General features: G+C 40.9%; 2 protein-coding genes across 2 annotated transcripts in view; both read right to left on the reverse strand.

Annotated features, from left to right (window-relative positions):
* The window catches only part of Klp61F (Kinesin-like protein at 61F), a 31842-nt gene that overhangs the window by 4944 nt on the left and 7682 nt on the right, over positions 1-19216 (reverse strand). Inside the window, exons 6-18 of the mRNA XM_074103221.1 lie at positions 18950-19198; positions 18133-18386; positions 16588-16817; positions 15664-15827; positions 14416-14555; positions 13041-13132; positions 12340-12543; positions 11298-11465; positions 10284-10532; positions 9164-9296; positions 8553-8668; positions 7358-7489; positions 5913-6135 (exon numbers count right to left, since the gene is read on the reverse strand). Of these exons, the coding sequence (XP_073959322.1) occupies positions 5913-6135; positions 7358-7489; positions 8553-8668; positions 9164-9296; positions 10284-10532; positions 11298-11465; positions 12340-12543; positions 13041-13132; positions 14416-14555; positions 15664-15827; positions 16588-16817; positions 18133-18386; positions 18950-19198 (2354 nt within the window). The remainder of the gene's footprint in view (positions 1-5912; positions 6136-7357; positions 7490-8552; positions 8669-9163; positions 9297-10283; positions 10533-11297; positions 11466-12339; positions 12544-13040; positions 13133-14415; positions 14556-15663; positions 15828-16587; positions 16818-18132; positions 18387-18949; positions 19199-19216) is intronic.
* On the reverse strand, positions 449-5574 carry LOC141439090 (uncharacterized). The gene is made up of 3 exons (XM_074103226.1): positions 5295-5574; positions 3778-4693; positions 449-1967 (listed from the first exon to the last, which is right to left on the reverse strand). Exons 1-2 carry the CDS (start codon positions 5350-5352, stop codon positions 3780-3782), a joined length of 972 nt encoding a protein of 323 aa, XP_073959327.1. The 5' UTR covers positions 5353-5574; the 3' UTR covers positions 449-1967; positions 3778-3779.

Raw genomic sequence — 19216 nt, forward strand, 5'->3', positions numbered from 1 at the left:
TTTGCTGTCACTGCTGTCAATTTTTTATTTAAATTATCGATGAGGCCATTTTTTGTCTTTGATTTGTCAAGATGGCCAACATAACGCGTCTAATCGGTCTATCAGCAGCTCAACAACTAGCAGGCTGCTAGCAAGCGTTTATGAATCATACTTCTTGACAACCGTCTAACAAGCTTAATCAGTCTGCTAAGTAACAGACCGATCAAACCTCAATTAAGGATTTTTTACGAATAAGGCTGTAGATCTGTAACTATTCTTCGAGCGATTTGGCCCGCACATTGCCATTTCAACTAGTCTGCAATGAGGGCTATCGCGGATGAATTTGCCGCTAGAGGCGCTAGTGTGGCGTGAGGTCTCCGAAATGTCAAATCTCATAGTTTTTGGGTGAGCTACGCGGGTTTATTCATAATTAGAATAATTTTGTGAATATTTTGCATTACCTGAAATTAATTAGTTGATCAAAGGAACTTACCTGTAAGTGAACTTCGATCATAATTATATGAAGTTGACGCCTCCTCTGTGTTTACTACTGTAGTCATGTTTATGACGAGCCAAACCACACGAAATTTAAAGCACGAAGTGTAGAAAAAAAAACATTTTTACTGGTATCCCGATTCACCTCTGGCAACACTGTGAGCTGATACGACATTTTAGTTTAAAGTATGGATAAGAAATAAATAATTAACAATACCTAGCATTAAGGGTGGGATGAAGAAAAAATTTTCCTCATAAAGGGTTGGGTTATATGTATACAGAGGAGGCGTCAACTTCATATAATTATGATCGAAGTTCACTTACAGGTAAGTTCCTTTGATCAACTAATTATATTCGTTGACGCCTCCTCTGTGTTTACTACTGTAGATGTTTAAAGAAATAAATGCTAGATTTTAATTATTTATTATTTCTAATTTAAGCATTAACAAAATAAAACAATTAGATGCAATATTATTCTTAAGCATATTCTAATCTAAGCTATTAAGAATACTCATAGAAAAATTATTTTCATCTCTTAGTGGTCGGTTATAAAAATTTGCAAAACACCTGGATGACTCGGTCCATCCTGCCATTTTCCTTATATGGTCAATATTTACCCCATTTCTACAAGCATGTGAGGTAGATGCATGTCTTGTGCTATGTGCGCTAAAAATAGACGTATCTATGCCTGCCTCAAATAATATAGCCTTGACCCACCTTGCTAAAGTTTGAGTAGAAGCAGGAGTATGAGGCTTTTTGCTGATAATAAACAATTGATCAGATTTTCTTAAGGTTCTTGTGACATTGATATAATCTTTCAAGGTTGTTGCTGGGCATATACTAAGATTATCTTTAAAAAATGGGATTATCAACATAGGTTGGAATTTATTTTTTCCCGATGTTTTTATTGTGTCAGGAATCTTAATCTTTATATTTTCTTCATTAACATTTATGCAACTTAGTTTAATCAATGACATAGTTTGTAATCTATGAGCTGTAACTAAAGTTAAAAGTATAACCAATTTTTTGGATAAGATATCCAAGGTCAAATTAACATTTGGATATAACTTAGAAACATGATTTAAAACTAAGGTTGGATTCCAGGTTTCATCATATTTAGGTTTATTAGGTCTCATTTTGTAAATACCAGTGAAGAAACGTTTAATATTTCTATGTGAGCCTAAATCAAAATCCATAAGCAGTGACAAAGCGGATCTGATAGAATTAAGGGTACCATAAGCAGAACCCTCATTAAATTTCTTTGTTAAAAAGGCTAAGATTTGAGGAATTGACATTAAAAAAGGATCTATTTTTTCATTAGTACAGAAAATCCACCACTGTTTTAGGCATGAATCATATTGTTTTAAGGTACTTTTTGATAAGGAGTTTAACATTATATCAATACTATCGTTACTTAATCCTTTTCTTAAGTAAACTTCCCTGATAGTACTGCAGCAATCAGTGTAAGGTTTTGATGCAACGGATGGCAGTGCCTGAAAGGAGAAGACAAAAGTGTTCTACATGGGTGAAATTTTATTAAGTCTGATTTCATAAGAGTTCTAAATGTGGGAAACCAGGGTTGAGCAGGCCAGAATGGAACAACCATTATTCCCTCCGCTTTGTCGGTCTTTATCTTTTTTAGGCATTTGAGAATAAGTGAAAATGGTGGGAATGCATAAAACTGTAAATCAGACCAAGAAACAGTAAAAGCGTCCACAGCTAAACAACCTGGTTCCATATGCCAGGAGATAAATTGTTCACATTTAGCATTTTGTTTAGTTGCAAATAAATCTACTTTTGGACATCCAAAGGTTGACTTAATTTTATTAAAAGCATTGGTGCTTAATTGCCATTCCGTTTCTATATTTACTATTCTAGATTCTTTATCAGCAACTTGATTATCCTTAGATGCTATATATGATGCGTATATAAATAAGCGTCTTGATTCGCAAAATTGCCAAATTTCACGTGCCAGGTTGTTTAAATGTGGATACTGTATGCCGCCGTATCGATTCACGTATGCTATAGCGGTCGTATTATCACATCGCAATAAAATTTCACAGTTATTTAAATTTTTAGCAAAGCATTGCAATCCATAATATATTGCTTTTAATTCTAAGTAGTTAATGTGACATTTCTGATCATCCCTATTCCAAAAACCATGAAGCTTTTTAGATCCACATACAATGCCCCAACCAGTAAGCGATGAATCAGAATATATTTCCAATTTATATATTCCTTCTCTAATTGGATTGCTAGCATTAAGAACATGTTCTTTCCACCATTTCAAGTCCTGTTTTATCTCATCATGTATCAATATTTTTGACTCAAAATCTTGTCTATTTCTTTTAAGTGCTAAATATTTATAACGTTCCATTCTTTTGGTATACATTAACCCATAAGGTACTGCTGGGCAAATTGATATCAAAGTACCTATTATTGATGCTAACATTCTTATAGTAGTGGATTTTAATTTACTAATAGTTTGCAGTTTGTTAAAAATATGAGAGCGTTTTTCATCAGGTATTGACAACCTATAATTCTCACAATCTAACACAAAACCCAGAAATTTGCACTGTTTTGATGGTTGCATATTACTCTTTTTTGTATTTATGATAAAGCCGAGTGATTCTAGAAGATTTCGGCTAGTCAGAATATTTCTTTGGCATTCAATTTCTGAATTGCCAATGAACAAGAAATCATCTAAATAATTGACAGAACTAAAGCCCCGTTCTCTAAGATAGGAGATAACAGGTTTTATCAGCTTTGTGAAAACATAAGGTGCAGATGAAAGGCCAAAAGGCAATACTTGAAACTCATATATTTTTCCATTGAACATAAACCTGAGGTATTTACGGCTGTTTGAATGTATTTTTAAGCAAAAATAAGCATCCTTAAGATCCATAGACCCAAGGTACGATTCTTTGTTTATTAGTTTTATTGCGGTTCTTATATCTTCCATTTTGAAATGGTGAGTTTTAACATGTTTATTAAATGTCTTTAAGTTGAGAATAAATCTGGATGATCCATCTGGTTTTGGTACCAGGAAAATGCTTGATAGGTATTGACCTTTGACAGGATTACAAACTTTGATTGCACCAATGTTTTTGAGTTCTTTAATACAGTTTTCAATTATAACTTTCTCTGAGGAACTAAAGTTATTATTAGTAGGATAATGTTTTGGGTAACTTTACCTACTAAAGGAATTTCATACCCCGAGTATATCCATTCCAAAACAGTTTTGTTTTTAGAAATCTCAGCCCATTTTTTATAAAAAAAAGTCAAGCGACCGGCTAAGAATACCTCTAATCTCTCCTCCTCGCCGCTGATTGCTGGGCTGGGCGCCGGCCTCGTGCTGCTCGGTAATGACCCCACTGCTGAGATGTTGCTGGAGCTTGAGATAGCGGGGCTGATGCTACGGGACGATAATACTTCCTCTGTACTGCTCTGACCCTGTTCAGGTAGTTGCCTCGTTGCCCGCCCCGAGGTTGATTGTAATGGGTTGATGTGGACGGGCCCCAATAGTTTAAAGTGGTCTTTTTGAGATCTTTAGTTGATCTTTCTAAATCTTTTGATCTTTTAATAATGCTATTTAATTCAGTGCCAAATAGCATATCTGTAATTTCAGTCTTTTCTATCATATCCTTTAGACTTTTATTTAAGCCTGGTAATATGACTGCTCTTCTTGTTTGAGATTCAAGAAATTGTAAATCACAAACCAATCTCATACAATCACTCAGGTGTTCAATGTTGTCCTTGTCATTTTTTGTGATTAAATTTTTTAATAATTTATTTAAGCTGGCCATTATGTAACCTATTTGGTCCTGTTTTTGTTGGATTTTTTCATCCCTGGTTTTCGCGTGGTTACTTAAAGTAACCAGTACCTCCTGATTTAGCTTAGGGGCTTTAAAATTGCAGTTACTAATGGCTGGAATTTTTTCTATAATTTTTTCCTTAATGTCTTTATCCAAGCCTTTTGTCATTAATTTTAACCACAATTCCGCTAGCTTTTGGTTAATTTCCATGCTGTTCTCATTTTTACTGGGTTCCCCAATGAGCTCTAAAATATTTTCATCACTTTTTCCAGTTGTTTCTTCCAAGCTTTCAGAACTGGGCAGTCTAATTCGTCTCCGTTTATTCTTAGAATGACACTGTTCATGTTCACCTGATTCATCATCATCAGAGTCACTTGAATAAATTATTCTTCTCTTTTTAGGAACTGAAAAAATAAAAAGCCATACAATGGACTTTTTGTATGTACTTAAGTCATAATATTATCTTGTGCACCCGCCAGTGGTACCGCAAGAAATAAAAAACTGACAAGTATATTTTGCATTAGATACTATATTCCCTTTTTTCGGGGATTTATAACTCGTGTACCCGCCCCGTGATACCTCGAGTTTAAGAATATCTCGTGCACCCGCCCAGTGGTACCGCGAGTATAAGATCTATTTAACTTTAAGGTTAACATTTTAACAATATGTAAAAAACCTCGTGTATCCGCACAGTGATACCTCGAGTTTTTGAAAATCTCGTGCACCCGCACCGTGGTACCTCAAGATTATTTATATAAGCTAGAATAGGTATGTACCTCTACGCAATAACTCGATGCGTAGATGATGTGTGGAAACATTGTAAACACTGTTGATAACGCAAATTTTGCATTTATACGTAATATTCGTACTTTTGTACTTTTTTATTATTAAACGTAAACAATAGAGCGTGATATTAATATCTACGCAGTTGGAAAAAACCGTGTTGATACCGGATACTATCTATCACCTATAACTTAGATTTTAACGAATCTCAAGAAAAAATACCTTCATTTGAATCTCCCAGCAGGTTTAATAATTCTTTTAATGCTCTTCGTTTGCTCATCTTGATCACAACAACACTTTTTTAATAACAAAACAGATTTTTCGCCGGTTCGGTTTGACACGAAAAAACATAATGTCGTATCAGCTCACAGTGTTGCCAGAGGTGAATCGGGATACCAGTAAAAATGTTTTTTTTTCTACACTTCGTGCTTTAAATTTCGTGTGGTTTGGCTCGTCATAAACATGACTACAGTAGTAAACACAGAGGAGGCGTCAACGAATATAATTATGGCAATTATGCGTTACAGGGCAATGAATGTCTGTCTTTTGAGACAGTTTTGTCTTTCGGAAACCTTTTTCCTCCCTTTTTTCCGTACAAAACGGGGACTATGCAACACTGTGGCATGCTCGATATTTTTATGGTACGGTTTTAAGGTGTATTAAATATGATTTTAATCTAAACTTTGTTTTCACCCCCGTAATAATCGACTTTGAAAGCCATACTTAAAAACCTCACGCAACAGTGCGCCATCTAGTGAGACAAAAAACGATAGCCCTCATTAACTGAGTTTGATGTTGGTGACATGCCGCCCTGTATACTGTGTGTAGGTGTAGACTCACCAGTGGGCGAGTACACCCTGAACTGTTCCTCCAGTCTCGCCCTCTCCAGGTCGTCCTGGTGCTGCAGCGCGCGCTCCAGCTCCGCGCGGAACTGCTCCAGCTGGTGCTGCGCGCTCTGCAGCGAGGAACTGTGCGCCGCCTGCACCCTGCTGACATCAGCTGCCAGCGAGGACGTGCTGGACGCCACGGACGCGACGGAGGTACATGTGGAACTGATCAAAGCCTGCGGACCAATTACATTATAGATGAGGAATAACAACTAGTGAGGTGGTTTACTAATGTTTCGGCGAATAACGTTTGGCAACCTGTTTCATTTCGCAACTTTTCATTTCCCAACTGTTTAATATTTCTGAAACTGTAAATATTTCAGGATTTTTATAAAACTAACCTAACCTAACCTAAAGGATTCTACACGATGGCCCTGAAATAAATCCTGAAATATTTACAGTTTTAGAGTTAGCGAAATGAAACAGGTTGCCAAACGTTACGTTGCGAAAAGGCAGTACTCGCTAGTGAGGTATTATTTAAAACTAGACTGTAAGCAAGACTTCGCACGGGTCTCCCTTAAAGCCGACCAAAAAACGTTTTATGTCTACGTAATAAGAGCGAAAAGACGTCTTCCCGTCGATAAACATCGATTCGCGTCGGCCGAGGCGAACGACGTCTTTTTCGCTATTATTGCTTGGATATAAAGAGTTTTTGATCGATTAAAGCCAACTCCGCGTCGATAGGTTTGAGGAGATCCTATAGGCTATGTTTCCACTAGAGATGTGTTTCTTATGAACCAATAGAAACGTTTCATTTATCTATTCTCGCTTAGCACAGCTATGGTGGAAACAGCTGAGCGGAACGAGAATAGGTAAATGAAGCGTTTCTATTGATTCATGAAAAGCACATTCCTCGCAACAGGTCATCGCATATATCTAGTGAAAACGTAGCTTAAAAGTAGTTAGTTTATTTATTATTTTAATGTTGGAAGCCTTGGTGGCCGAGTGGTTTAACCTATGGCCTCTCAAGCAGAGGATCGTAGGTTCAAACCCCGGCTCGCACCTCAGAGTTTTTCGAAATTCATGTGTGAAATTACATTTGAAATTTATCACGAGCTATACGGTGAAGGAAAACATCGTGAGGAAACTTTCACAAACCTACGAAGCAATTCAATGGTGTGTGTGAAGTTCCCAATCCACACCGGGCCCGCGTGGGAACTTACGGCCCGGTCCTCTCATTCAGAGAGGAGGCATGTGCCCAGTGGGACGTATATAGGCTGGGATGATGATGATGATTTGTCCCGCCCAGTTGTCATAATAGTAATGAACTAATGAGTGTAAACTAACGAATGCAGTTGTGTAACTGCAGTGCACAGACATTAGAATATTATTTTAATTTGAAGTTTCGTTTGACATGTCGTATTTTGTAAAGTGTGATCTATATTGTTTAGTACTGACCTCAACTCTGCCCAGCACGGCGTCTAAAGCAACTTTGTTGTTGTCCACGACGCTTGTAAACGCTTCGTCGGCGCGCGCGACCAGCTGCTTGCTGGATTCTTCTTCGGACGCAATCGCAGTGTTAGCCTCTTGCTGTGGATATATAATAAAAATAAAACTTAAGACATTAAAATAATCATCCAGAAGATGTTCCCTATTAAACAAACACCATTAGAACGTCACAATAAACGACAAATCGCCACCTGCATCGACCGGTTGCCCACAACTCTCGCGATGTAGTCAGTCCAAATTAAAATTCAAATTATTTATTCAGTAAATAGGCCGCAATGGGCACTTTTACACGTCATTTTTTCAAAATAAAATACTTAAAAACTACAGTATACAATTAAAGAAAAATTACAAAATAATAATAATAAGGCGGTACTTCTGAACACGGCACGCATCGTCCGGAGGTTCCTCACTCTGCGGCCCTGACCACCGGTAGGTTGGGCCCTACCCCGTCACCGGCGGCAAACTAGGTTAGGTTTTTATAATATTTTTATTTTGTATGTACTTTTCTATATTTTACTTTTTAGAGCTATTATAAAAACCTAAACCTAAGAATGAAAGAAAAATAAAGAACATAATAATAATACAGGGATGTATGGGGTCCCTTAGTTGCAAAACTAAACACGAACTTATATCTACGTTCAGTGGAAGTGCAGAATGCTTCCACCGTTATAAACTAAAAAATAATAATAATAATAATAATTTAATTCAGAAATATACATTTCAGGTCAAGTAACCATTAAGCTTTTGGATTCCGAAGGCAAGCTCACGTCTGCCGCCCCCAAAGTTAGCTCACACGCATCTAAAGAGACTTCAAAAATATATATCTCCTCATTTTTGATTCGATCCCGTAAAAGAATCCCGAGCATAGTTTTCTCTATAGCTCAGTGAGCAACTCTGAGCCTATTTATAAGGCCTATAGTGAAGTACCACGTGTCGGATCGAAACATATTTCCTGAAACTATTACGCCGACATTCCATCCCTACTCCTTTAGGTGCTCTTTATCAAAAACGACGAGCGCCTTTCGTTTGATCATTACAACCAGTGTTATTTTGGTATACAAGATCATGTTGGGACTTTTTTTGGGTCGTTACATCTGATATGTCGTTATATCTGGTGTAGCTTTACGGTGTTGACTGTATTTACCTCGATCTGCCGCGAGTTTTCAGCGAGTAATTGCAGCAGCTGTGTGGCGCAATGTTCCGCAACCTGCACGATGTTCCCCGAAAACGCCGACAGCTCCGCGCTCATCGCCGTCGCTCCTGACAACAAAACATTACATCAATGAGTTTTCTGACACGTGCAATATCGATATACCTTCCGCCGCCTAACTTTGCCTAAAAGTTCATTGCCACGACTAGTACCACAAAAACTTAAAGGTATAATTTCGATAATTGAATAGGCACTATACCGTTAAGCGATTCGAACACGATCCGGGAGTAACGCAAAGACGTCGCATAAAAAATGTATCTCAAAAATGCGTCAAAACTGAGTATTAAGTAATGAACTTTTAAGCACAGATTTATATGGCGCGTGATATAGGTTGTAATAAAGGGTAGACCTAGTGGTTTGATCTATGGATTGTCAAGCAGGCGATTGTTAGTTCGAGTTTTTCGTCACTAATTTATGTACGAAAATTATTAAAAAAAAATAGAACTACATATAGCAGCATAAACAAACAAAAAAGCAAAGCAAAGCAGATTATTTAAACTGCAATAGAAATTACATTGTACTTTCTGTGCACTACTAAGTCCTACCTTCCACCAGCTCTGTTCCAAACTTGTCCATATGTGTGGCGCTCTCCTCGCGGCCGCGCTCGCAGTGGGCGAGGTCGGAGTCCGCCATTTGGTTTTCGTGTTCGACCGCCGCCATCAGCTCTTGCCTCCACGTCTATGGGTATAAAACAAACGTTAGCGTTAACGTTAATTCTTGAGATATTTCACACGCGATCTTATTATTAGTATTAGATTAACTTGTAACTGCGTAAAATAAGTGAGAAAAAAAAGATAGACGCCATTTAAATGTAGTGCTGGAGACAAATCGGTTTGGCAACTGACTATTTGGCAGGTGGTAGGATCTTGTGCAAGGTCCGCCCGGATTGCTACCACCATCTTGCTTGTTAATCCTGCTGCTTAGTGCTTGCACTGAAGTGTTTCGGCGCGGAGAGTGAGACAGTCGGTGAAATTACTGGCACTTGAGGTATCCCATCTTAGGCCTCTAGGTTGGCAACGCATCTGCAATACCCCTGGTGTTGCAGATGTTTATGGGCGGTGGTGATCTCTTAACAACAGGAGACCCGCTTACTCGTTTTCCATCCAGTCAAATAAAAAAAAATCGTCACTACTTTGAAAAAAGCTCGTACCTCAAAATTTATACTTTTATAAGAGAACTTTATGAACATTATTCAAAGGTCAATTTGGTTGACATATTAATTTGAAATACAAGATTTTTTCAAAGTAGTGACGAAATGTTTAGCATATTGTTAAAGAGATATGTCAAAGAGAACAACAGCAAAAATTTCGGACTGGCCAAGGTGGTCAGAAATATTGGAACATGCATTCTATTATTAAGGAGAGTTCACGTTTTGATATTTTTGATCACTTTGGCCGTTCCGAAATATCTCATGGCAACTGTACCACTTGTAGTTGTTTACAGCACACCGAAAAATGTTTTCAGACTGTTTTTCAGGACATTAACTTTCACATGACACCCATTTCCTAAAAAACAATTTACAGACCGCTTCTGGCTAACTTAGTCCACCTGTCTCTGGAACATTCTAGAAGTTTTATTTTAATTTTTCACCATTCCATATTGCTGTAATCTGCTGCTCAGACTATCCGCAATATCAAGCACCGGCCAGCCACAATATTCACTAACCTCTATATCCTTGATCCGTTCGTCCAGCATCCCTCTCTCTCCCTCGACATCAGCCGTCCTCTTCGCCAGCCGCTGCTCCAACGCTTCCCTCTCGGCGGCGGCGTGTCTCGCAAGCCTCTCTTCCAGCATCCTCCGTTCTTCTTCCATGTAGCGGGCGAGCCGTGCTTCTGCATCGGACCGTTCTAGCTCGATGTCGGCCAGTTGTTGGGAGATGCGTGCTTCGCGGAAGGTCCTTTCGGTTTCTAGTTGCTGCGGTTTGAAATTAAATGAAATATTTTTATTGCAAGACCACAGGTAACAAGTTATATATATATAACTACACTATGATCTGCCTCATAGGCATGCAAACTTTTAACATATTTATTATGAGCTACAAAATGTATAAAAAAAATATTAAACAATATGGCATCATAAGTTTTAGAGCGAAATACAGCAAATATCACGTTATAGATTAGCAGTTATTTTTAATATTATGCAGTTTGTACATTATGCAAACCAGATTGATTGTTATTTTGATGTACTGGATCATAATGAAGGCTACGTTTCCACCAGAGAGGAATGTGTTTGTCATGTCATGAATGATAAACGCTTTACTTACCTAGCTTCGCTCCGCTGAGTTGTTTCCACTAAAGGTGCGCTGAGCGAGGATAAGTAAATGAAGCGTTTCTATTGGTTCATGATAAACACATTTCCTCGCAAGGCATGACCTCTATGAGCTCTATGATCTCTAGTGGAAACGCAATTACGAAAAATGTTAATGGAGGATTGATATTTCGCTTCTTGGTCAATTTGCGTCGGTGGATATTTTGTTATGTAGACGATTTGGTTCCCTTTGGCAACCAGACCTACAAAGGAAGAGCAAGGCACAAATAATGGAGTTCTAAAACAATCTTCAAAAGGCTTACTATAAGACGATTTGGTTGGTATTTAACACAGTCTCCGCGTCTCTGGCCGCCGTGTAGAACATCATTCGCGCGTTAGTGACGTAACACACTAAACTGTAACTAAACTCACAGCTAACGCAGCGCCGACCCTGTCAGCGGCGCGAGCCACCCGTTGCTTCTTGGCGTCGCGCTGTCTTCTGGAGGCGTCGTGACGGCGAGTCTCCGCGTCTCTGGCCGCCGTGTTGAACGTGGAATGCGCGCGTTGGAGCGACGCCACGCGCTCCAAGCTATCCGATAGCTGAAAATAAAAGGACTGTTATAATAACGGTGTATAATAATAAAGCAGTTGGTAGATCGATACATTTTTGTACCACAAAAGTTGTCGCTCGTCGAGACTACTACTTTTTACCAGTAACGACCTAAGAGAGTGTTTTTTCATTGTCATGGCGCGACACTCCTTTGGTCGGAAACTTCATTTCAGGCCGTCCTACACCAGTCATTCTCAAAAAGTGCTTCGCGAAACCCTAGAACTCAGCAAAAATGCTGACCGTAATCAAAACAAGTAAGTACTTAAAAGGTACGGTCAAGGGCATAAATACATGTACGTTATCAAGACGTCAAATATATCCCTTTATGCCACCTTTTTGCAGGTGGTAGGCCCTTGTGCAAGGTCCGCCCGGATTGCTACCACCATCTTGCTCGCTAATCCTGCCGTGAAGCAGCAGTGCTTGCACTGTTGTGTTTCGGCGTGGAGAGCAAGACAACCGGTGAAATTACTGGCACTTGAGGTATCCCATCTTAGGCCTCTAGGTTGGCAACGCATCTGCAATACCCCTGGTGTTGCAGATGTTTATGGGCGGTGGTGATCTTTTACCATCAGGAGACCCACTTGCTCGCTTGCCATCCAGTCGAAAAAAAAATGCCACTAATCATAAGGTCACTGTACACATATTTGACGCTATGGCTGTATGGATATTTATGCCCTCGACTGTACTGAGGGTTTGCAGAGAACAACCGTCAATTATTTTGGTTACGGATTGACGCAGCATTGCACGTGCAGGAATCAGACGCATACAACAAGCTCAGTTAAGTTTTAGCGAACCCCGCACCGAGAACTGTTTGCCGTGAACCCATCGGGAGGCACGATTTGGTGGTACACGCTCGCATCTCACCCATTGGTTGACAAGGCTAGCGATGGTCTGCGGCGCGGCCCAGCTGTCGAGATGGCGCGCGCCGGCGGCGGCCAGCGCGACGCAGGCGGCGAGCGCGGCGCGCGCCCCCGCGCCCCCCGCCCGCAGCTGCTGCCCCAGCGCCGCGCGTTGCTGCTGCGCGACGCCACACAGGGACGAGTGCGCTTGCGCCGACGACGATTTAACCTGGGGACAATTTTATTGGTACATGTCATTATTTGGCAAGCTGATCCAGGGAGGGTCATGGGAGTCATGACCTGCCCTGGGTCTTAGACAACAGTAGATTATTGTAAATTCATTGATTTCAATAAAACGAAATATCTTTCTGCGACAAAAGAGTAGAATCGATTTTGTTATTTGATAAATCCGAAATTTTGCAAGTCTATTTGTTTGTTTGTTACCTCTTCACGTCTAAAATTGTGAATCGATTGAGATTAGGTATAGTTTCAGTCCTAGGGAAGAACATAGGATAGTTTTTTATCCCGGATAATTGCAGTTCCCGCGGGACAGTGATAACAAATTCGCGGACGAAGTCGCAGGCAACAGCTAAATGTACAATAATTAAGTACATATCAATGTTTTGATTTCGAAAAAAAAAATTAAATTTGCCAATGTGACCCCAAGGCTATAAAGCTGGATCCGCCTTTGTAACTTGGTTTCATCTGCTCCATCTTCAAACTTACCTCATTCATTGATTCAACTATTTTCTTCACGACATCTTCTAATTTCTGTTTACTGCCTTCTAAATTCTGTGCGGTAGTCGTTGTGTGATTACCTGCGAACAAAACAGAAAATATTGTTTATCTACATGCATATCATAACTTCCCTATTATATGTTCACAAACGACTATCAAATGGCCTTTATAAGAAACCTGGATCTGCGGGTGCATCTTAATGTTCACATTAAAGTACAGTGCATCTTAATGTTTACATTAAAGTATCGGTAATACTTTTTTAACAAGGCATATCTGTACATATTGTAGAAAACTTATGACATGCATTTAGATAATAATTATTATTCAAAGTCAGTCAAAGCCAAAGTCAAAATACAGGCCATATCTGAACATATTATAGAAAACTTATGATATGCATATGTAGATAAAGTTATGTATGCGGCTATACACAATTAGGCATTAAAACACTCGTGTAATCTTATTATGAAACGAGCCGAAGCCACACTCATAAAACCACACTCTTACTTTAATGCCTCTCATTATGCACCAGCCACATAAATAACTATTATTTTGCTAAATGAAAGAGCCTAGTGGAGATGGATTAAATAACTCCAACATATAATAACAAAGTGGACAAAATGAACACTCATTGACAGATCAGCGAACCAAGACACAGGTTTGCCGCGGTCGAACAATGCTACGCACTGATACGCAACTTGAGAGTTGGTTTTCACTTGTCGGAAGTCGGACCCGGATTTGAACCAATGAGGGCTATCGTTTTTTGTCTCACTAGATGGCGCACTGTAGCGTGAGGTTTTTAAGTATGGCTTTCAAAGTCTGTTATTACGGGCGTGGACCGTATACCTTTACTTGCCCGAATTTCACTTGCCATACCAACGTTTGCCACAAAATATCGAGCAAACCGTGCTGCTTCCGGGATTTGTTTTAAATGGGAGGACAAAGGTTTCCGAAACAAAACTGTAAAAACACAACTCTGAAGAAAATATTTTATATTAATTTATGTTGCAAAATATTTACAAAAATTATAGGAAACGATACATTATGGCATATGAAATTCGAGCAAACGATAGAGAACCCGGTCCTGACATCTGACCAATGTGAATAGCATCTGGCTTACTCATAGGCGAGCGAGACCCGACACGACTTTTATCCGGACGTAGAACGCTGGCAAAACATCCGATATTTCTTGTCGGCACCGACACAAAATCGGTAATCAGTAATCAGTTTACGTTTACGGTATCGGGCAAGTGTGAATAGCTTCGTATAAAATATTCTGCCACTAGAATATCCGATTAAAATCCGGGCTTGACATCCGACAAATAGGAACCAGCTTTCATATTGAAAATATTAGTTTTGTAGTTACTGTTGAGTTCGTGCAGCGCTGTGTGCGCTTGCGCGAGGTCGCTGGCGAAGTGCTGCGCGCGCTGAGCCAGGCGGGCGCGGGCCTGCGCCGCCTGCTGACGGAACGAAGCCGTCGTCTGCAGGTTGCACGACTCCAGCGTCCTGGGGGTGCGATCGGTTGGGTTAATGAGGGCTATCGTTTTTTGTCTCACTAGATGGCGCACTGTTGCGTGAGGTTTTTAAGTATGGCTTTCAAAGTCTGTTATTACGGGCGTGAAAACAAAGTTTAGATTAAAATCACATTTAATACACCTTAAAACCGTACCATAAAAATATCGAGCATGCCACAGTGTTGCATAGTCCCCGTTTTGTTCGAAAAAAAGGGAGGACAAAGGTTTCCGAAAGACAAAACTGTCTCAAAACACAGACATTCATTGCCCCGGAACGCATTTTTGCCATAATTAATTTCAGATATTCCAAAATATTCTCAAAATTATTCTAATTATGAATAAACCCGCGTAGCTCACCCAAAACCTATGAGATTTGACATTTCGGAGACCTCACGCTACACTAGCGCCTCTAGTGGCGAATTCATACGCGATAGCCCTCATTGGGGTCATGGCCTACCAATCCCTACAAGCTATATTTAATACAAAAAAACAGCAATAGATGGCACTACTATTAACATTTGTAAATTATAAAATGTGATAAGCCGAATTAAGAAGAAATATTGAGTGTAAAATAAAGACTAGCATATTTTATAAACACAACTTCACATCAACCTTAATTCAACTCCTTAATTTGAAGATAAGAAACACCATAAAAATAATAAATTGAGAATACGATATTGGCTACATTTCAGCTATGAGGCTTTCGTAGTGTTTTGCAATTGTGACGCTAGATGGCGAATAACCGGAACGCGCTTGCTGGGCTTGCCCGCGCTTGCACACATTCGTCGAAACTATTTGAGAGAAACATGCCATTCTCTTCTACTGACGTAAATAAGACAGAGACATCATGCGTATCTCTAGTCGTCTAGGCTCAGTTGGTGAGCTTGTTGGTTGTTGTCAGTGTACCGTATCCTTAGTGTCTCACTAGATGGCAATACGCATCGTGTTATTTGTGTTCTCACTGGTGCCATCTATTGGAAAATCGAAGGAAAGAAAAATAGCCAGTTGAATAGCCAGTATTAGGGTGATACCATTTGCTTGTACTAGGTGGTGTCTCTGTTATATATGTACTCTGTGACTCAACCCTACCCTAACCCTACCTCCGCTTGTCGACACTGTCATGCAGACAGTGCAGGTGTCCGGCGGCGGTGTCGGCGACCGCGATGATGTCTTTCGCCTGCGCACTGAGCTCCTCCTCGGTAGCGCGGTGTTTGCTCACGAGGTGCTTCTGCTCTTCATACTGCTGCATAGTGGTTTTGAGGGTCTGGATGCGGATCGAATAGATACAATTTTAGTTAAAAATAATTTTAAATTAGTGACGCATTGACGACGACTTGCAACGCGAGGATAGCACACAATCCGAACAGAACACAACAGGAAGTGGTTTAAAAATGTTTTTTTTTATTCCACTGGATGGCAAACGAGCAAGTGGGTCTCTTGATGGTAAGAGATCACCACCGCCCATAAACATCTGTAACACCAGGTACAGGTACAGGTAGGGTATTGCAGATGCGTTGCCAACCTAGAGGCCTAAGATGGGATACCTCAAGTGCCAGTAATTTCACGGGCTGTCTTACTCTCCACGCCGAAACACAACAGTGCAAGCACTGCTGCTTCACGGCAGGATTAGCGAGCAAGATGGTGGTAGCAATCCGGGCGGACCTTGCATAAGGTCCTACCGCCTGCGAAAAAACCACATGTAAAAGTGGACAAACGAAAAAAATTGCGAAAGGTCGTTTGAATATAGATCTGCGTTCTGGCAAAGTAAAAGTCCCATTCAAAAAGGTTAGTCGAGAAAAACAAAATTACTTCCAAGTTGCGTCTATGGTAGGTACCCTAAATTTTTTTTTCTACATTTTACTTTACCACTGTCAGCATAATTGCTACATATATCTATGCAAAATTACAGTTTACTAGCACTGATAGACTCTAAGCTAAGCCGCGGACGGACGGACAGACCGACACGGCGAAACTAAGGTTCTTGCCATTTTGGCTTCGGAACCCTAAAAAAATAGTACACTCACATTCTTGGTGTTAGCCAGCTGTTCCTTAGTGGTCTCCATGGCCTTCTTAGTGGTGCTGAGTTCGCTGGCGTGGCGCTCCAGCGTCTGGCTGAGGTCCCCGAAGACGCCCTCCATGCGGTCCCGCTCCTCCTCCATGGCCCGTTTCTTCAGCAGCAGCTCTTGAATCTCCTTGCGCTGCTCTTCTTCTTTGAGAGTCATTTCGGCGAATGTCTCGTTGGCGAGGTACACACCTGATGGTGGAATAGGACTCGGCGTTAGAAGGGACATGTTGGAAGACTCTTAAGGTGGTTTTCCACCGGCGAGGCGAGACGAGAATTGAAATTTGTATGGCAGCGCCCGCGGCGGGCGCGCGAGAATGCATACAAATTTCAATTCTCGTCTCGCCTCGTCTCGTCTCACCTCGCCAGTGGATAATCACCATTAGGGCCGTCCGTCACTTACACTACACACACACACATACGTTTATTCTTACGCTTCCATACAGAATTCTGAATTAGAGAAAAGTTCGAACGGAAAACTACTGCCCGTATGTGGTACACACACAAATCACACAAACCCATCTACCACCACCACCACACTACACTGACGCGTTTCGAACTCAACCAGAGCACATCTTCAGAGTGACACAACCGTACACCATGCTACCAGTTGTTAGACTCTAGTAGTGTGGTGTTGGTGATAGATGGGTTTGTTTGATTTGTGTGTGTTCTTACAGTGTGGAGGTGGAGGAACTGCATGAACACGCATATTTTGCATAAGCTTAGCTATCGTAAGGTCGCGGGTGAGCAAGGAAATTCTTTTAGTTCATTGATATGGACCTCCGCAAAGTAACGCCTGATTCAATAAATTATTTAGTTTCACAGGTCTGTGCAGTTTTCTTGCGACGAATTTGAAATGTATTTCGCACATGAATTTAGAAAAACTGAGAAGTGCAAGCCCAGGCCCTATACCACGAAGTGCAAAACTCAAACTTCGTATGTTGCCGTCCCGCTGACGCTTATGTCATTTAATACGCGAGCGAAAGGGACGGTGCGATACGAACTTCGATTTGCGAATTTCGTAGCAGCCCCTCAGGTTTGTACCCACGATCCTCGCCAGGCATTAGGTAAAACCATTAGGCCGCCACGGATTTTTTCAAATTACCTGTCTCTTTTAGACTATTGTTTGAGAAATAAAAAATCCTCATCTGCACTTACTAATCAGGTGAGATGGAGGTCGATCACTGGTCAGTTACATATAAAAAAAACTACTATGTATGCTGTGAAAGTAAACATAGTGTAGGGCCCCAACTAAACTATTTAAAATCGTTTGTTCCGTATTCGTCGTGTTCCGAATTCAACGTACTCCAGATTTGTCGTTTATAGTTTGTAAGTTAGAGGGGCCCCCTGAGCTTGGAGGCCCCGGGGCGTCTAGCCCTCCGGTAGCTACGCCACTGGTGACGATCTGCAAAAGGCTGCTGGTAGAAGCTGGACGCGTCGAGCCGAGGGGGAGGCCTATGTCCAACAGTGGACTGCTATAGGCTGATAATGTTGTGAAATTACTTACCATTTTTATCCCTAGCAGCTTGCAAATCTCTCTTTAGTTTATCAATCTCCTCAGCAAACTCCTTCAGTATGGCCTTCTTCGTCATCTTCTGATTGATTTCCGGCTTGTTCTGTATGTTCTTGGCTCTGTGGGCGTACTCCAGAGTGCTGAGGGTTTCCTCCAGGTCCTTGTGGCCGGGGGAGATGGTGGCGATGATGGAGGTTTTGGTGCGCCCACCTAAGGACTCCTGGAGGATTCTTGTCAGCTTGGATTCTCTGGAAATAAGTTATTATTGATGAAGACACCATCAACTATGCCACCAAGATCCCTATGGTAGAATGTACTCGTCAAGCGGACAATAGAGACCAGTGGAGCAGGATCGCGAAGGCAGCAATCACTGTGATAGGCGACCCCTCCTGACCATGGTCACTCTGTCAAGTGTTCGATTTAGAAGAGAGATTTTACATTTTACTGAAGCTATAGAGAGGCATATTATAAGTTAGTATGGGCAAGTCTGAAACCATAAGACATACAAAGATCTGTTCTTAGGAACCACCATGCCATCGATTTTAGTGTCAAATTTGCATTTTTTTTACACACCCGCAATATGAGGGATATAACAGGTGCGTTACCGGCCTTTTGAGAGATCGATAAGCCTGTTTTTTAAAGAATCCTAAGTTGTACCGCTCCGGGTATGCGGTCCCAGGAAGCTGGTGCAATAGGCAATAGTTAGATTTCTAGCGGTATGCGTCGAAAAGGAGCAAAGCAATTGCTTCTTCAACTTCATAGTCAACTTCTGCCATTACTAAGCTATCCGGTCGTCAAATAATGAACTCACCTATACGGTATATGCGGGTGCCTCTCCACCAGCGCAGTAATGACCCTGCCAAGTGTCAGCAGACTCTGGTTTATGTTGACGCACTCCCTCGCCCGCTCCCTCTTAGCAGGGTTATCGGAGCCAGCCTTGCTGATGTTCTCTGATCCGGCCAGATCAACCAGGTTGAGTTTGCCAATCTTGACCAGTTCTTCTCCTTCGGGACTGTTCTCTTTCATGTGCACCACGATGGTGAATACTGTGTGCGAGCGGCTGGAATAATGAATTCCA

This window comes from Choristoneura fumiferana, chromosome 20 (assembly GCF_025370935.1).
Source record: "Choristoneura fumiferana chromosome 20, NRCan_CFum_1, whole genome shotgun sequence".
Lineage (NCBI taxonomy): Eukaryota > Metazoa > Arthropoda > Insecta > Lepidoptera > Tortricidae > Choristoneura > Choristoneura fumiferana.

What these genes read in the sequence shown, in the direction of transcription:
- LOC141439090 (XM_074103226.1), bottom strand. Translation starts at nt 5,352, where the DNA reads ATGAGCAAACGAAGAGCATTAAAAGAATTATTAAACCTGCTGGGAGAT. An exon ending in GCTGGGAGATTCAAATGAAG is followed by an intron (nt 4,694 to 5,294) that starts GTATTTTTTCTT and finishes TTATTTTTTCAG; the next exon opens with TTCCTAAAAAGAGAAGAATA.